General features: G+C 43.4%; 1 protein-coding gene across 1 annotated transcript in view; it reads left to right on the top strand.

Annotated features, from left to right (window-relative positions):
* The first annotated feature begins 1,992 nt into the window (after nucleotides 1-1,992).
* The window catches only part of Clint1 (clathrin interactor 1), a 56,683-nt gene continuing 38,762 nt past the window's right edge, over nucleotides 1,993-19,913 (top strand). Inside the window, exon 1 of the mRNA XM_075992861.1 lies at nucleotides 1,993-2,235. Within this exon, the coding sequence (XP_075848976.1) occupies nucleotides 2,195-2,235 (41 nt within the window). The 5' untranslated portion in view covers nucleotides 1,993-2,194. The remainder of the gene's footprint in view (nucleotides 2,236-19,913) is intronic.

Genomic DNA, 19,913 nt, shown 5'->3' with positions numbered 1-19,913 from the left:
GCCTGGCACTGCTATGAAGAGCCCAGGGCACAGAAGATGCTAGTTCTGTGCCATGCCCATTCTGCAGGTGTTCCCCCCTCCCCGATACCCTCCTCCCACCGGCTTATTTGGAACTTAACTTGCTGAGCTTATTTATGCAAAACAGTTTCTCTCATCTGCCCTGGTCGCATTCCATCCTTTGAACTTTGGGCTGGACAATACTTACAAAGGGGAAGTAAACATTGCTTTAAAAGATTGCCTCTGTACCTATCTGTCTGCCTCCCTCCCCAACCTAACACTCCAACTTATTTAGTGTGATCTCCAGCGCCCTGTCTTATGGAATATGTGAGCCAGCTGTAGCTTGATTTCTGCTCTTGGTACTTCTCGGTTTAGTTTGACCTTTTTCAGGGCCTTACTGGAGCGCTTTCATTGCTGCTTCCAATGACCAAGTAAATGCAGACTGAACAGCGGTCTGGGCTGACAGATCTGGAATCAGAGGGCCTGGGACCATTGCTACTGACAGCCACCATTTCCCCCTCCATTGTGAATGTTAAGGGTTTGTGTGTGGTGTGTGTGTGTGTGTTCCCTCCCCTCAATAGTTCTTGTCTTGATCTTCTTACAGCCAGTTCCTTTGTATCGGTCTAGTTTTACATTCCATCTCCTCAAAGAGCCCTAAATATTCTCTCATGTTATTTTCCTCTGACACCATTGTCTGTAACATTGTTCTTTATTTCAACAAGCATTTCTTCTCTCTAATTAAATGGTTTTTGATTGTTATGTCTCTCCTCCAAGGACCTTTTAGCTTCCAGGGAACTGGAGCCCCAGCTGCAGTCTTCACTTGTGCCATCTTGAAGATGCTCAGCAAAAGTGGCAGAGTTTTTAAAGTAAAAAATAAGAATCATATTTTATCTAATGTTTAAATATTTCTATAAATATTTAATTAATTTTTAAAATTATAATCTTGAAAACAAGGTCTTTTTTCCATACACAAAAGCAAAGAGTCTTTATTTATTCAAGCTCAGGCTTGGACTCTAACATAGCTCAGATGTGTTTACTTACTCAGAGAATCTTGGAACATATTTATCCACTGCTCTTTTGCTAAGTTGTAGGGTTTTTTTCTCGAGGAAAAACAAGGTGTTATTGTATAACTCTGGCTGACCTAGTACTTCCTATGTTAATCAGACTGTCCTCGAACTCATCGAGAAGCCTCTGTCACTGCCTCCCAAGTGCAGTGTGCCATCAGGGCGGCCAAAACCTATAAAATTTAAGGAGTCTCTGGACGGTGGTGATGCACTCCTTTAATCCCAGCCCCAGGGAGGCAGAGGCAGGTGGCTCTCTGTGAGTTCAAGGAGTTGCCTAAAATGAAACTTAAGGTTATGTCAAGTTTTCTCAGCTGCTTTGACTGACATAAATAAGTGGAAACGTGATCAGTGAAGATTATTTTAGCAGATCTCAGAGAGCAGAGTGTATGTGTGCTTTTAGAAATTAAAACTACGAAGTGCTTGGATGTATCACATAAATACATATAGGTATGTTGTGTATGTTTAATGCTGACTTTCTGGTTTCCCAACGATAGTGAGCTGAGTTTTTAAGGCTTGTAACAATGTATCCAACGAAGTTACCAAGTAACTGTTTACATATAAAATCATTGTATCATATAATTAGAATGAGAAAAAATTTAGCAAGAAACTGTTAACTAATCAGAGCTGGAAGCTCCAGGCTTAGTGATGTATAGATACCTAGATGTTTGGAAGTGCAGAGACACGTGCGTAAAGGAAGAACACGCAAGCCAATCACACCCGTATAATCAAGCTTAGCAGCCACGCTGTGCACCTGAAGAAGGTGAGCATAAGTCTTGCAACCGTCACTGGGATGGCAATCACCTGGAGGTTCGGTCCGAAGTCTCCAAACCGTGGCGACCTTAGTCTGCCGGCACTTCAAGAGCGCAGGACGCAGACTACAATTCCCGGCGTGCGGCGCGCGGCTCGGGCGGAAAGCCGGCCACTTCCGCCCCACGCAGCGCCGGTGCGGCCGCGTCTCGACGTGTCACCGGAGGCGCCGTGGCTGTGGCCGGGAGAAGGAGCTCCAGCGAGGGAGAGTTCGCGGCGGTGGGTGGCGGCGGCGACCCTGGCCTGGACCAGCCCCGGCGCGGAGGCGTCCCGGGGTCCGTGGGGTACGGCGGCAGGCGGCAGCGGGCCGGGCCGCGCGGGGCGCGATGCTGAACATGTGGAAAGTGCGGGAGCTGGTGGACAAAGCGTGAGTATCGGGGGGCAGTTGCGGCTGGGGCCGCGCCGGGGGCGGGGAGCGTGCGCACGGTGGTCCGGCGCGCGGGGGCGCGCGGCACGCCCCCCCGCCCCGCGGCCTGGTGATGGCGGCGGCCGCTGCGGGCCTGGGCCTCTGTCCCTGAGCCTCCGGTGGTGCAAAACCCCCTTCCCCCGTTCTTATCCCTGCTCCCCGGGACGTCCTCACCGCGCCCCTACCCCTCGCCTGGCAGGCGGATGCTTTGATCGTACCCAGCCTGGCTGGAGTTTGGCCTCCTGGACACCAGGCCGGACTTGGGGGCGAGGGGACACAGTGCACCCGCCCACCGTCCCCCTTGGGGTATAACCCAGAGACACCTTAGGCCTGGCCGGGTATGCCCTTTAGCTTGTTGGAGTCCTTTTAATTTCTAGTGAACCTGCAGTGCCGTGGGTGGGAGGTGTAACAAGTGGTCATTGTGGCCAGGCTGGAGTTGCTGGAGACTCACCCTTCTGGTTTCTCACCCTGAGTGAAAGCAGATGACCAGACAACTTTTCACGATCGTTTCCCTCTAACGTTCCCACCCACTACTCTTAGTTTTGAGTAGGTCGCTTGTTCCATTCATTTTCATTAAGACATTGTTCCAATAAGAATTTCTCTAAAGGAAGGGGGGAAAAAACCCCAACAACCAAGTTTGTGTATCCTGTTGACCTGCTTTTAACGCCTTTCAGACCGAAATAACTCCAGTGACCTTAGTATACTGAGGAACCCTTAACCCTTAGGTTGAGCATATCAAATTTAACAGGTCTTCTAGGTCACCAGGAAATAAAAGTTTAAAATATTTAACCAGTCCTCTTCCTTTTGGGTTTTTGCGATTATGCAATAAGTGTGGTAAGAAAACAGTTGGTTTGAGCCACTCTCCTAACCTAAAACCAGGAAGTGAAGAAGCTCTTCTTGACTCCAGAAAGCAGCATATTTTGCAGCGACTTGGATAATGCTTTAGATGGAACCAGAGTTTGACAGTGCAAATTTTGCCTCGTGACCTAAGAAGTTGGTCCAATGCTTAAAGAGTACCGTTTTTCAGATCCGAAAGAGCTGGGTTCTTATCACAACCTTGTTGTACTCCTGTCTTCCCTGATTCAGAATGAAGATAATTATGGCCCTGTTAAGCTGTGAAAATGAAGAGCCGAGGACTTCCATTTCATAGGAGTCTTAATAACAAAACATGTTCATGTCAGTGTGCTTCTGAAAGAGCACACTTTTGAGACTTTGAAGTGAGATAAACCACACAGAGAAGCTGCAAGTCTGAAAAGATTTTCCTTTAGTGGTTTTATCGTTCGTTTTTCCATTAAGTTTTCAGAAATTTATAATGGGCCATTCCACTCTTTGTAAACTCTGTTTTGGTTTAACCAAAGAGAAAAATCATTTCTTTTCCGAATCCTTGGGTGTTTTCAGGGTATCACATAAGAAGTAGAATACCAACGTAGTTTAGAAGTTGTAAGAAGTCTCAAGAAAACTACCCTACCTCTGTTTCTAAGTCAGAGGGTAGCTGAAGAAAACTAAGAAACTCGCCACCCAGCCCCACCGAATGTGTGCTGCGTGAGAGTCTGAAGGGACAGTGAAACATGCCTCCTTTCTTGTTTCTGCCCGGTGTGGAGTCCAGCCTTGAGCCAGCTTTCTCAAGGATGTGTAAGAATGCTGCTGCCAAGAACTTTTCCAAAGTTGTGTGTGCGCCTGACAGACACACTGGGGCTAAAACAGGAGGCGGCTTTACTGATGAGTGCTCAGCATTTGATCTGAGACCCATTGTACAGTACTGTTATACTGTATGCTTAGAAAACCATGATGGAGGGGGATCGCATCCGTGGAATGGCCGATTGGTCTAGTAGAGGGATGAGGTTATGAGGAGGAAATGGCTAGGTGACTAATATGGCCGTTCTGTAGCCAGACTGTCAGACTGTGATAGGAATAAAGAGTTCAGGTTCTGCCTCTAGCCAGCCATGTTTGTAGTTTAAGGCAGAATGACTCCAACTTCGAATTTCTCATTTGTAAAATGGTGGCCATGGGCTAGGTGTGACTTCAGATTTATTGGGTACATGATGAGATAAATTCCCATCAAGGAAACAATAAAACTAGTATTTCACATAAGCAACCAAGTTTTGGAAAATCATGGTCCTCCAGAGACAATTTAGTTTGAAAAGAGTATTTATTATTATTATCATTATTGTTATCTTTATTATTTTAATGGCAATTAAAGAGGCCTGAAAAGATGACTCGTCTATTAAGAGTATGTATGTATTGCACTTCTGGAGGATCAGAATATAATTTCGCAGCACCTCTATCAGGCAGCTTACAACCACCTGAAACTCCAGTTTCAAGTAATATGAAGCCTCGGCGTCATGACTGCCCCCCCCCCACACACACTGACACACAAACACACACAGAGCTAACAATGAACTTTTTTTTTTTTAATTTAATGGTAATCAAAGGTTGAGGCTATAACTCAGTGATGGAGTTCTTGCTTGGTTCAGTCCCAGTACTGGGGCCAGTACTAAAAGCTATGGATGGCGGCACATACCCGTAATCCCAACACTTTGGCAGTAGAAACAAGATCAGGAGTTCAGGGTCATTCTCTGCTACATAGCCCCTTTGAGGCCTGCTGGGCTAAGGGAGACTCTGTCCCGGGTTTAGGGAAGGAGTGAGAATGAGGGATATATGGCTCACTGGTAGAGTGCTTACCTGATATGTGGAAGTCCTGGGTACTTCAAAGTATAGCCAAAAAAGATGACCAATAAATGTTACATTTAAATGTTTGAAGCAATCAATAAGTACAGCTCATGACTCAGGAAAACTTAATACTTTTAGCTTATACCCACTAGCAAATATGACTTATTTCAACAAGATAAATATATGCTTTCTGAATGTTTCCGTTTCCCAGAGCAGCTCTTGGCGTCTGTGCCAAGGCAGTACTCAAAAGTAAGGAGGGGCTTCAAACACAAACTCTTGGTAGCCTGAAGCCTCCTTCTGCGAAGTCAGGGTATAGTACCCTCCGTGGTCACCCCTCCTGGTGGTATGAAATGGGTCTAGAGCAGAACATTATAAAACATCCGGAAAGCAAAGAAGGCCCCATAGGCCAGCCAGTGCTGAGGGCACCCATTTCCTCTGTCTTGTCTAATTGCTCTCAAGGCCAACTGTGGCAGGAAAGGATAAGTGAAGAAACTTCCAGCTGCAGCTAGCTAGGCGTTGTTATCTCTGACCCGAATTCAAAACTGTAATAAACTGAATACATTTATAATCTGTAATCCCACACAAGGTATTAATTGCAAGTTCTGTAGCTCTGTAGCATTTTTCTCTGGGAATTTCGGGAATGTGGCAAAAGTGACATGCATGGTCTGGTCCAGAAAAGCTGCTGCTGGCTCTGCAAGCCAGCCAGCCCTTCTCTTTCCTTACAGGGAGCCATGTATTCCACCAGCAGCCCTTTCTTAGCACAGTTGTTTAAACAACTCTGGCTGTTTAAGGTCAAGGCATCTGCGGTGGATAGTTCGTTTTAAGTTGGTCTCTCAATTATAGATCCCCTTTAGTTATTTTCCTTGCCATACATTGCTTGTTTTTAGTTCCTGGGTGTTTAGCTAATGTGATAGAGCTGTGTGCACTGCTGTTGGAGTCTGACTGACTCCATGCGGAAACTTAGCTCTTCAGTTGTTTGAACAGAGCGTGCATTCGTTGTCTTAGATCAGCCCTGTGGAACTTGTGCAGTGTGGCCCATACTTGGCAGGGCACTTTGCTGCAATCCACTGCAATGGGAAGACTCTTCCTTTGCTTTTCTTTCATCCCCCCACTCTTGTTTATCTCCATCTTGCCAGTAAGCCTTTATTCAGTTCTTGGAACTTGGCATCAAAGATGAGAAGGTGCTTGTCAGCTCTGATCTTCCGAGAACAACTGCTCTGAACCAGTTGTGAAGAATTGTTGCCACCGAGACAATGAATTAATTATCCTTCTTTTCTCCTGGTAACAGGACACAAGTAGGTATTGAGAATGTAACTCCAGAGAAAGATGAGGTAGTTTCCCTCCTGCCAGCATTTCGTTGGGTAATTTTCGGGAGCTCAAGTTAGTGAGTTCAGTACTGCTCCCAGGGTGCCTCCTAACAGCCTCAACCTGCCCGTACCTTTTGGTGTGCACTTCAGTTTTACTTTACAGGTAGCTTTTATGTGTTTCCCAGTATGGCCACTGAAGGTACTTGCCATCTTCGTTGTAAGCAACACTAACTAGTCATATTCCTACTTTATACAATATGGCTTCACAGTTGTGTGTGTGTACACTTCTATATTATTTTTCATACTCCTTTATGACATTTAATAATTTCTTTAAGAAAAAGAAAAGTGGGGCTGGAGATGCAGCTTAGTTGGTAAAGAGCCTAGTATTTAGGAAGCTGTATTTGAAATTTGGTGTGATAAAAACTGAAAATAAGTGCCAGCATCAAAGATCTAGATATGAAAATAGGTAAAGCTTCTAGAAGATTTTTTGTTTGCCTTTGTTTTTTGAGACAGAATTTCTCTGTGTAGCCTTGGAGCCTGTCCTGGAACCAGGCTGGCCTCGAACTCATAGAGATCCACCTGCCTCTGCCTTGCGAGTGCTGGGATTAAAGGCATGTCCCACAACCACCCAGCTTCTAGAAGATTTTAAATGTTCTTTATTCTGCCTATATTCATGTATGCCTGCTTTCTTTTGGGAGGGGAGCAACTAGGTGGAATACAGTCTTTGTGTAGCCTAGTGTGGCATTTTGGAGCAAATCCCAGATACCATATCAATTTGTCTATTCTATAAATGAATCAGTTCCTAAAAGGTAAGGCATTATCTTATTTATTTGTGTGTGTGTGTGTGTGTGTGTGTGTGTGTGTGTGTGTGTGTGTGTGTGTATGTTGGTTGGTTGGTTTGAGACAGGGTCTTACCAGTTGCGCTGGCTGACCTAGAACTCCCTGTGCAGCTCAGACTGGCCTCTAGCCTGGAGCAGCCTTCCTGATTGAGTGCACAGGTGCTGGGATTATGGTGTGAGTCCCTGTAGTCAGCTAGGAGTCATTGATTTCAGTCATGACCACAATACCATTGATTGTCATCCTCAGTGATTCCTTGGTATCAAATGTCTGGTCCTGTATTTCTTAATTTCTTCATGATTCTTTTTTTATTTCCTTGTTTAGTTTGGGTTTTTTTGTTTGTTTGTTTGTTTTTGTTTTTTTGAGACAAAGTCTGGTTATATAGCCTTCACTGGCTTGGAATTTGCCACCATACCTAGCCATTTTGTTTTTAATTGTGTATGTGTGTGGAGTGGGGGGTGAGTGCATTACCCATGAACACCAAAAGAGGATGTTGGATCCCTGCAACTGGAATTATAGTCAGTTGTGAGCCTTACCATGCAGGTGCTGGAGACCAAAGCCTGGTCCTCTACAGAGCCAGCATTTTTAACCTCTGAGCCCCACCCCAGCCCTGTCATTTGTTTCCAATGTTCTGATTGGAAGATATATTTGTTAGTTTTCCTTGCTTCACCTGTAATACTGCCAGACATGCCAGTCTTCCCTTGATTCTCTTATCCTGCAAGTCAAACTCCATTTTTTTAGTCCTAAATGTCTCCCTAGTTGTTTGTTTATTGGAGATCCTGGGTTATTTGCATTTCTCCTCAGTCTGGATTTTGCAAATTCTACCCTCATCGTCCACTGTATTACCTAAAGATATGACAATTATGACATCTTGGTAAATTTAAGTTTGAGGAAGCAAGACAGCTTCCTTCCTAGTTTAGAAGTTTGGTTTTTGTTTGTTTTGTTTTGTTTTTTGAGACAGGGTTTCTCTGTAGTTTTGGCGCCTGTTCCAGAACTCACTCTGTAGACCAGTCTGGCCCCAAACTTGCAGAGATCCATCCACCTGTCTCTGCCTCCCAAGTGCTGAAAGGCATGTGTTACCACCACCTGGCTTAGAAGTTCATTTTTCTGACTTCTGCTGATTCTTGTGTAGAGTTACTACCTTTTAGTCCCAGTTACATGTGATTTAACTTTCTAGGACTTCGTGCTCTTGTCACTTCCTTTGAGCTTTCTTTGGTTTGCCTACTTCATTGATCTTTGCTAGCCAAAGACACTTCCCACCACGTTCAGCTGTCTCTAGTTAGTGCTTACTGAATCTGGACACCGCTAGTGGATCAGAGGTAAAACATGGATTGAAACTCGGGGCCACTAATGAGAAACAGTAGCTGTAGCTGTGGGTGTTAGAGCAGTGCCTATGACTTCCCAACTATAATCTAAGACATGCTTGCATGTTTTATAGGCTCATGGGTGTTACATATGAAACCTTTTAAAAAATACCTTGAAATCTAGTACCTTCTTGGGAAATCTGTTGTTCCTGTTTTGTGATAGTAGTCAGTAGTACTGAGGAAATTGAGTACAGTGAGAGAATAAAGATACAGTAGATTATTTACTAGTGTGTAGATCTGTGTCCTAATGATGAGCTCATTGTTTACAGTGGGCGTTTTAGAAAGATGTATTTCTTTTTATCTTATGTGTATGAGTGTTTGCATATATGTGTGTGCACTGCTCATATACAGTTCCTGTGGAGGCCAGAAGGAGGAGGCAGATTCTCTAGAACTGGACTTACAGACTATTGTGAACTGCCATGTAGATGCTGGGAACCAAATCAGGACCTCTGCAAGAGCAGCGAGTGCTCTTAACCACTAGCCATCTCTCCAGCCCCTCAGTGGGCACTCTTTGTTGTTTGGGTTTTATTTTTATTCCTAAGAAGTTCTCACTAGACAAGGACTTGCTGTGTCCTACAGGGTGACCTTAAATCTTATTCTTTTTGCCTCAGCTTCCCTCCATCCTGAGTGCTGGCGTTATAGGTGTGGGCCTCCATGCTCAGCCTTTTGTCTTAAACACTGCTGTGCATATGCTGTGTTATTTTTACCAACTCATGGTTGCTTTTACTTGAATATTGTGAAGTGTATTGCAGAATATTCTTTCAAAAGACATATTGAGGACTGAAGTGTTTGGAAAGACATATTGCAGTTTCCACCTGCCACTTCCATGGTGCCGTTTAGCTTGTTTTGTATTTCCCTGAGATTTTAAAAATATTGCCACTGTAAAACATTTTATCTAAAACATGAAAAGATTTTTTGAATGCCAATGGAAGCTGGCATTTCATCCTTAAACTGGACCATAAGATATCACTCAAATATGTGATAACAAATGCATAGTTTCTTTCTTTTAAAGATTTAATTTTTATTTATCTGAATCTGGTGTTCACGTGAATTTATGAGCACTTAGAGGTCAGAGGGCATTGGGTTCCTTGAACTAAAATTACAGGTGTTTGTGACCTGATGGGATGCTGGGAACCAACTGTGATTCTTTGCAAGAGCTATAAGTAGTTTTGAGGCTTCTCTCCACCCCCAGTACATGATCGCTTGACAGTGAATGAGTAGAGAAAGGGCTTCCTAGTTCTGTAATGAAGTCTTTTAAAACCCACTGGGGCTTTTCTAAAAGGTGAGTGACTACAGGTAAAGTAATAGAGCACATTCCCGTGCTGGATCCCAGATATAGTAATAGAGCACATTCCCGTGCTGGATCCCAATACAGTAATAGAGCACATTCCCGTGCTGGATCCCAGATATAGTAATAGAGCACATTCCCGTGCTGGATCCCAGATATAGTAATAGAGCACATTCCCGTGCTGGATCCCAATACAGTAATAGAGCACATTCCCGTGCTGGATCCCAGATATAGTAATAGAGCACATTCCCGTGCTGGATCCCAGATATAGTAATAGAGCACATTCCCGTGCTGGATCCCAGATATAGTAATAGAGCACATTCCCGTGCAGGATCCCAATACAGTAATAGAGCACATTCCCGTGCTGGATCCCAGATATAGTAATAGAGCACATTCCCGTGCTGGATCCCAGATATAGTAATAGAGCACATTCCCGTGCTGGATCCCAATACAGTAATAGAGCACATTCCCGTGCTGGATCCCAGATATAGTAATAGAGCACATTCCCGTGCTGGATCCCAATACAGTAATAGAGCACATTCCCGTGCTGGATCCCAGATATAGTAATAGAGCACATTCCCGTGCTGGATCCCAGATATAGTAATAGAGCACATTCCCGTGCTGGATCCCAATACAGTAATAGAGCACATTCCCGTGCTGGATCCCAGATATAGTAATAGAGCACATTCCCGTGCAGGATCCCAATACAGTAATAGAGCACATTCCCGTGCTGGATCCCAGATATAGTAATAGAGCACATTCCCGTGCAGGATCCCAATACAGTAATAGAGCACATTCCCGTGCTGGATCCCAGATATAGTAATAGAGCACATTCCCGTGCTGGATCCCAGATATAGTAATAGAGCACATTCCCGTGCTGGATCCCAATACAGTAATAGAGCACATTCCCGTGCTGGATCCCAGATATAGTAATAGAGCACATTCCCGTGCTGGATCCCAATACAGTAATAGAGCACATTCCCGTGCTGGATCCCAATACAGTAATAGAGCACATTCCCGTGCAGGATCCCAATACAGTAATAGAGCACATTCCCGTGCTGGATCCCAGATATAGTAATAGAGCACATTCCCGTGCTGGATCCCAGATATAGTAATAGAGCACATTCCCGTGCTGGATCCCAATACAGTAATAGAGCACATTCCCGTGCTGGATCCCAATACAGTAATAGAGCACATTCCCGTGCTGGATCCCAGATATAGTAATAGAGCACATTCCCGTGCAGGATCCCAATACAGTAATAGAGCACATTCCCGTGCTGGATCCCAGATATAGTAATAGAGCACATTCCCGTGCTGGATCCCAGATATAGTAATAGAGCACATTCCCGTGCTGGATCCCAATACAGTAATAGAGCACATTCCCGTGCTGGATCCCAATACAGTAATAGAGCACATTCCCGTGCTGGATCCCAGATATAGTAATAGAGCACATTCCCGTGCTGGATCCCAATACAGTAATAGAGCACATTCCCGTGCAGGATCCCAATACAGGTAAAGTAATAGAGCACATTCCCGTGCTGGATCCCAAATATAGCTGCTTTTGAGTAAATTAGACTAATGATTTGTTAAATGCAAACGGTTCTTAGAGTCTGACGATAACAATAGGTTTTGTTTTTTACTTTAAAATCTAATAACTAATTATTTTAGAATATCTTTTGACATGGATTTTTGTTAATTTTTTAGTGTAGGAGAACATTTAAATGCTGTGTATAATTTGAATATAAATAATCTTTTTGTAATCTTGCTTTTCCTTTTTAAAAAACAAACACAACAAGGTCTCACTGTGTGGCCCTGCCTGGCCTGGAGCTCTGTGTGGTGAACTTGGAGAGATCAGCTTCTTTTGCTTTGCCCCCCCCCCCCATGTTGGGATTGAAGGCATGAACGAGTACACCCAACTACAGTGTTTTCTTTAAGACAGTCTTTTGTAGCCCACACTGACCCTGAGCTCCCTTGAACTTGTGGTCGTCTTGGCTCCACCTCCTAACTACTGGGATGATGTGAATGCCATCACACCTGAACAATGGAGGGCTAGGGATTGCACTCAGGGCTCTGTGCGTGCGAGGCTGACTGTTTGACGATGTGCACGCACTGACTTTGGTTGCTCAGCCTGCGCACGCGCTTTCTTAGCACTTCACTCATCTCCTATCCACAGAGCTCTATATTTTCCTGGTGGAAACGTGCTTCGTAAGCTCAGGGTTTATTGTGGTTTTGTTTTATTTTTTGAGACAGGATATCTCTACATAGTCCTGGCTGTCCTGGAACTCAGAGATCTGCCTCCCAAGTGCTGGGATTAAAGGCTTGTTTCACCATGCCCAGCCACATTCAGTTTAATTTTATTTTTCTTGACATTTCATGCATTTTTAGCAAATCTGAAAAATAATATATCAGGCTAGCTGGTGTCTTCTGTAGTTTTTCTCAGATTCGTTATTGTCTTTAATTTTTTTTTTTAAACCAGGGCCTTGTTAGATATCCAAGCTACCTTCAAACATGGTTATGTTTCTCCTACCTCAGCTTTCTGCTACCATCCATATTTGTCTTTTTTAGGTGACATGAAGTTGTTTAGACAAAGTCATGTGCTACTTGCATTTCATATTCTTTGTTTGGCATGTTTGGCTCATGGTTATATTTGGTGCTGCATGGACTTTTGGCAGGTAGCTCATTTATCACGAAGGCAAATAAAAGTTTGTAACGGGGCTGGTGTGATGGTTTAGTGATTTGAATTAGTAAAGGCATTTGCTATACAAGTCTGGAGCCCTGAGTTTGATCTGTGAAACCCACGTGAAGGTGGAAAGCAAGAACTGACCCCAAAACGTTGTGCTCTGACCTCCACACATGTACTGTGGCGTGTACTCTGACACACACATCCTGCACACATGCAGTAATAAACATAGAGTTTATAGGGCCCCCTTAGAGCAGCAGGACACTCAACCGCTGCACATGGTGCAGCACTCCTGTGACCCTGTGCTAAGGAGCCTAAGGCAGGAGGATCACAGATTCCCGGATGTTTGTACTACGTCACATAGACGTATCTTAAAAGCAAAAATACCAGCTAGTTCTGCTCGGAATTCTTCAGTGGCTTCTCATCTCACCTCTGTGATCAGGCTCTCCCTCTGACCTCGTGTCTAATTGCTGCCCTGGACTTCTGTATTTCATAACCTGCACGCAAACAGCATCCCTGTGCCTGCCTTCTTCTGTTTGGTGTGTAGTTGTCTATTTTAGTTCCTGCTCTTTTTATTGCCCAGATGCTAGAACTTCATGATGTGCAGTAGACACTTAATAAATGTTTTTGAATAAATTTGCTAAACTTGCTAACTTGATATTTGTTAGACTGTCCTTTAAATCAGGACATTTCTAGTAATAAAGGTCATTATGTACCAAGTAAGTGACAGTCATTGTTCAACTTTGTCCTTCCCTTCCCTTCCCTTCCCTTCCCTCCCTCCCTCCCTCCCTCCCTCCCTCCCTCCCTCCCTCCCTCCCTCCCTCCCTCCTTTTTTAGGAATGTTTTTGTGGGAACCTGAAGAGATGTCTCTGCAGTTAAGAGTACTTGCTCTTGCAGAGGACCTTAGTCCATTCCCAGCACCTACGTGGTGGGTCAACATCTGCAACTCCAGTTTTAGGGGATCAGACACTCTCTTCTAGCCTCTGCCAACTTCAGGCACACAGATTCTTTTTAATCTTTTAAAATAAATCTTATTAAAAGTACCATTTTGACCATCCCACCCCTACCTCCCTGCTCCACAGTTTTACTATTCTAGTAAGAAAATGAGCTACATAAGTCTGGGGCATTTCTGAGGCAGCAGACCTGGAAAGTAGTCTAAGCTAAAACCACAGCCATCTGCCTTTAGGACATATATCTGCAGTCTTCGCTAGTCTTCCTAAAGAGTCACCTGACAAACTTGTATCATTCATTATCCCAAAGTTGAGTTACTAGTGTATACCTTTTGCAAATTGAGACTTACCTGGAAAATATATTTACTACTTAAGATTCAGAACCAAACTTGGCAGTTACCCTTTTCTGCAGTATCCCACATACCGTCTTTACATTAGCTGACCCAAAATGGAGGGAAAGACAGACGTTTTCATATGTGAGATAGGAAACCTTCACTATTGTTCTGAAGGCATTTCTGACATCAGTCGCAAAGAATGTTGTCCCATTTATGTGAATTATCACGATGCAGAATCAGTCATCATCTGTAAATAGCTTCCAAAGCTCTTCAGTTTCCCAGCCCTTTGGTTTTTGTACGATGGTCACTTTGGTATTCCCATACTGGTTTGATTACTATCTATTTTTCCTAATATTTCTTGTGTTCCAAATGAACCACTTGGAAATAGCATCTTAGACTTGTATCTTCATGTCTAGATACTGTGCTTTTCTAATCCATTCCAAATATTTAAATGTTACGTAGTAACTGGATACACTGTTGAGAGCTTACAAGTATTCTGCAGACTTTGAAAAGTCTTACTCGTTTCTAAAGAGCTCCACCGAGTCCTGGGCAACATGAAGCCAGACCTTCAGGTTCTAATGGATTCTATAGCTCTGTGAAGTTGCCTGTGAAAAAGAAACAATACTATAGGGGATGTTCTTCCAGTTTGGATACTTCAAGTACAACACAAAGCCAGACTCCCAAAAGAACCAGGTGGAGCCAAAACCTGATGAAGATCCTTGTGTTCAAATGTGACTGCTGAAAGAAACTCAAATGAGCTACCAAACATGGAGTCAGAATTGGTATAATTTGCCTGTGGATCTGTTAAAGGATTAAATGAACTGATGTGTTAGATTTTATCATTGTGTTCTGAGTAGATTGTTCTTCTGGGTTTTTGTTTAAATTTTTTCATTGAGATAACTTTAAAAGTTATAACACAGGGTCATCAAAGTGGCTCAGTGGCACTTGTCACTAAGCCCAATAATCTAAGTTCAGTTTCCAGAATTTGCATAGTAATAGGAGAGAAACAACTTCTGCAAGTTGTCCTCTGCCCTCCACATATAAACCACTCCCACAGCAGATTTGTAACTTTTTAAAATTATGACGCACAGGTTTTAAAGTTACATAATGACAGTATTTTTTTCAGGTTAGTTTTAATTCATAGGAATTTAAAATTTATTTATCCAAGCATGGTGACCCAAACCTTTATTACCAGCACTCTGGAGGCAGAGTCAGGGTCTCTGAGTTTGAAGCCTGTGAGTTCTAGGCCAGCCAGAGCTATAAATTTATAAGACCCTGTTTATAAATTAATAAATAAGTAAAATATGATATTTTTATAACATTTTAACCTAGTTTAAATGTAGCAGTTTTATTAGTAATTATTATGGCTGTAATTTCAACTAGAATTGCAATCTTATCCAAATAAAATTCTTGGGCTGTGTTCATTTTTTTTAAAGTACCTTGACTATTTCACTATTTCCCCCAGGAGAATAATACTACACTGTCCTTTCTTAAAAACAACAGCAAAGCATCGGTTTACTGAAAAGCAGCTAGTCTGTGCATACAGCATTATTAAGATAGGTCATGTAAGATACACTGATGGTTTTAAACTGTTTAGTAGCGCCTAGTACATTGCAGCATGGGCAGTAAGAGCATTTTCTCACAAAGCTCAGGCTATCCTAAAATTAATATGAACCTAATGTGTCCACCTTCCCACTGCTGGAATATCAGATGTGTGGTGCTATGGATAGAACCCAGGGCCTCGTGCATGCTAGACTAGCACTCCACCATCTAAGCTATATCCCTTGCCCCTGATTTAACTTTAATTTTTAAATGTATTGTGTGTGTGTGCACTTGAGTTTATTGAACCCTCAGGGGCTTGTAGAAGATGTCAGAATCTTTGGAACTGGAGTTACAGATGGTTGTGAGCCATTATGTAGTGCTGGGAACTGAATCCAGGTCCTCTGCAAGAGCAAGATGTACTCTTAACCACTGAGCCAAATCTCAGCCTGTCTCTCTTTTCTTTTTTTTAGAATTTCATGTTTGGCTATTTTTCTTGCATCATTTTCACCTCTTCCCCTCTCCTCACCAGCTCCTCCCATGCCCTTCTAAATACATGACCTTTTCTATAATTATTATTTTTAGACATACTGACACAGATGTATGCATGTATACATATAGGTATATATGTAAAAATAACCTGAGTCCATTTAGTGTTGATAATATGTATATGTGTTTAAGACTGACCACTTGGGTTTGGAAAACCTACCAGGAGGCCCCTGTCCTTGGAAAAAACTAACCCTCCCTCTCCCAGCACACTGATTGCCTGTGTTTCTTCATCTAAGGTAAGGACTTGTGAAATCTTCTGGGTCCACATTGCTGTGTCAGCAGGTATTGTCACCATCCAGGTCTTGTTTCAGCAACCACACTGTTAATCTCGTTGCTGCAGCTTGCCTGTCGTGTCTAGAAGACACTGTCTAGCAGCCAGCGCCCTGACTTTTTAAACCTTGGTATTTTGAAATGAAAGTTCTAGAAATTATGACGGGGCATTCCTGAATCCCTTTCCACACTGCTCAGTGTTTACATGTGTCATTCCCCACCCCCACCCCATGTGTCTGTAGACACATATTCTGATCTACATGAAGAGGTTACTTAAATTGTGCCCCTCTTTTTTAAAAAAATGCTTGTAATGTGCAGCCCTCTGCCAGCTAAGCACCATCCTCAGTCTGGCTTCATGTTAGACGACCGAACGCCGTGTATGAAGACAGCTAGTTCAGAGCAGAGACTTGGAGGTTAAGAACACATTTATCTATCTGTTTTCTCCTTTTTTTTTATCTCCAGCAATGCAGTTTGCTCTCCTTAAACCAATTAGATATGAACAGACAACAATCAAAGCATATTTATTCTGATTATGTCAATAAGTCGCTCTCAGGGACGGCGTGCCTGCTAGTAGCACTTCCTGTCCCGCACCTGTGTTCAGCACCTTTGCTGCACTGCCCTCCTGTAGCCTTAGCTGATTGCTCAGGAAGAGTCAATTATGGCAGCGGTGTTGTAATTAGAATGCTAGCTGTTGGCGCTTCATTTAGCAACTACAAGTGTGAAGTAAGTGTTTTGAAGTTTGTCTAAGGGAGAGCTGACTGGCGGTGGATCTGTAGATATCTAAGGTTAGATGCTGTGCTTTCCTTCCAGACTAAACCACAACTTACTTGAAATAGGTAATCATTTTGAATAAAGTTGGAGAGGAACTGGCTATGTGTTCTGAGTAGCATTTTCCCACCGATTAAAAATCTATGTATGCCAGCACTCAGGAGACTGAGGCTGGAGAATATGAGTTCTTACTTTGTAGCCCAGGCTGGACTTGAACTGGCAGTGTTCCTGCTCCAGACTCCCAGGTGCTAGGATTATAGGTCTGGACCACTGTACGCAGCACAGATGCAGTTTCTTACTTTTTCCCTGTGTGTATATGTTGTATGCTTGTGGCTATTCACTTATGGGGGGGCAGAGTTTGGTATCAGGCTGTCTTTCTCATTCATTTCTGTCCTACACACCTTTTATCCCCTTTGAGACAAGGTCTTTCACTGAACCTAGAGTTAGCCATTTCACTAGAGTGGCTGGCCACTTAGCCCTGAGATCTGCCTGTCTCCACCCCTTCAGTGTTGGGTTACAGTCACATATGCCAGCTTTTGCTTGGGTGCTGGGCCCTCAAGTTCAGGTCTCCATGGTTGACAACAAACTTTTTATGCAGGGAGCCATATCCCTAGCCCCAGTTTATTAATTTCAACATTAACATTAAGAATAGAAAAGGAACTTGCCAGGCGAGGTGGCACATGCCTTTAAACACAGCATTTGAGAGGCAGAGCAGTCGGAACTGTGAGTCTGGTCTATAAGAGCAAGTTCCAGGACAGCCAGGGCTACACAGAGAGAACCCTGTCTTAAAAAAGAAAAAAGAAAGAAAGAAGATAAAAAACAAAAGAATATAGACGAGCTGGGCTGGGAAGATGGCCCAGTGGATAAAGCTGCTTGTTGTGCAAGCTCTCCTGAGTTTAATCCCCAGAATCTGTGTAAAGGGGAGGAGGGCACCAACTCTGAGAAGTTGTCCTCTGTGTAACGGGGAGGAGGGCACCAACTCTGAGAAGTTGTCCTCTTTGTAACGGGGAGGAGGGCACCAACTCTGAGAAGTTGTCCTCTGTGTAACGGGGAAGAGGGCACCAACTCTGAGAAGTTGTCCTCTGTGTAACGGGGAGGAGAGCACCAACTCTGAGAAGTTGTCCTCTGGCCTGCACATGTGCACTGTGGTGTTTATGTCCCCACCCCCACCCCCATTACAGTTAAATAAAAATCTTAAATCTTAAATGAAAGAGCTTCAGGTACAGATGTTGCTCATTTGGTAGATAATTGCTACATGGTGAGTAAATATAAAATGTATTTTCTGAACACGCAAAAGTAAATGTATGTGTGTGTTGTATCTATGAACCAAACTCAGGACTTTGCATATTCTGGATAGACAAAAATCTTGTCATGGAGCCTATCCCTTAAATTTTTTCTTTAAAAAAACAAATGACTTTGTTTTTTGTTTTATTGGTGTGTGTGTGTGTGTGTGTGTGTGTGTGTGTGTATGTGTGTATGTGTGTGTACATACGTACGTACACTTGCTTGTGGGACTCAGTTTTCTCCTTCTACCATGTTGGTTCCAGGGATTAAACTCTGGTTGTCAGGCTCAGCAGCAAGTACCTTTACCCTCTCTGCCTGTCTTTTAACTTTGTTCTTTATGCTTATGTAATCCGTGATGAATAACTCTAGTAAAAGGCATGTGTCTCGTGGCAGATGCCCACATCCAAAGGAACAGTGTCTTAACAGGGAATACAGGAAACCACAGGGTAGTTTATTGAATGAATAATTATCTTTGACCTGGAGCTCTTGTGGTACTGAAGTTGTGAAAATGTTTAGGTAGAGACAGGGCTGAAAACAATAGTTGGGGCTTGAGAGATGGCTAGTGGTTAAGAGTACTTGCTCTTAAAGAACATCTGGGCTCAGTTCCCAGCCACTGGTAGCAGATAAACACCTGTAACACCTGTCCTGGGGGAAATCCAACACCACCTTCTGGCCACCGTGGGTACTGCAAACACGTGGATTATGGATAAGCAGGCATGTGCATACACATTTAAATAAAAGTAAATTCCAAGGAACACTAGATGTTCAGGAGGGTTATGAAGAGGCTCTGATAATGAGTGATGATGAGGGCTTTTCCCTTCTGAGAAATGCAGAGCTTCCAGTAAGACTGAAAAATAGAGTATATAAAGAGGAGAGAGTAAGCAGGGGTTCTGTGCGTGCAGACAATGGGACGGCATGTGGCAGAGCAGGGAAGAGTCGTGCCTATGGGGATTTGTAAGTCATGTGTGTGGAATCTGGATTTGTCCTACATACTTTAAGATACCCATGAGGGATTTTGAAAAGCAAGGGAGTGAAATGACCCCAAGCATGTCCCTTACTCCTGGTGCTGAGTTGTATACTGATCGGGGAGGATTGTTGAAGTCATGGCTATGACAACACTGAATAGCACAGGCTCTAAGGCCACACTCCCTGAGCTTGGGTACTCAACACATCCATTTAGTGGTTATGTGACGAATGAGAGACTTTAACCTTGTACCTCAGTTTACCTTCTGTAAAATAGGGATACTAACAAAACCTGACTTTAGGGATTAAATAAATCCCTACCCACTCTATTATTGTTCTCTGTGTTAAAGATTTATATTATATTATTTTATTTGTGTGTTAAGTGTATGTATACACACAGGCACAAACGCATACACATAACACTCATCTTAATCAGTGTTCTGTTGCTGTGATGAGACATCATGACCAAAGCAACTCTTATAAAAGAAAACATTTAACTGGGGGTTGTTTACAGTTTCAGAGGGTTAGCCCATTATCATCTTCTTGGGGAGCATGGAAGTATACAGGCAGACATGGTGCTGGAGAAGTAACAGAGTTATGCCCTGATCTTCAGACAGCATGGAGAGAGACTGAGCCTGGCTTGAACTTTTGAAACTTCAAAATCTTCACCTAGTGGAACACTTCCTCCAACAAGGCCACACCTCCTAATCCCTCTCAAGTGATGCCGTCCCCTAATGACTAAGTATTCCTATATATGGGCCTGTAAGGGCTGTTCTTGTTTATACTCCCACAGCACCTGCGTGTTTTTGTCACCACCTTCTAGCTGTCTTGCCAC

This window comes from Microtus pennsylvanicus, chromosome 11, assembly GCF_037038515.1.
Source record: "Microtus pennsylvanicus isolate mMicPen1 chromosome 11, mMicPen1.hap1, whole genome shotgun sequence".
NCBI lineage: Eukaryota > Metazoa > Chordata > Mammalia > Rodentia > Cricetidae > Microtus > Microtus pennsylvanicus.
This window is presented reverse-complemented; position numbering and strand designations above follow the sequence as displayed.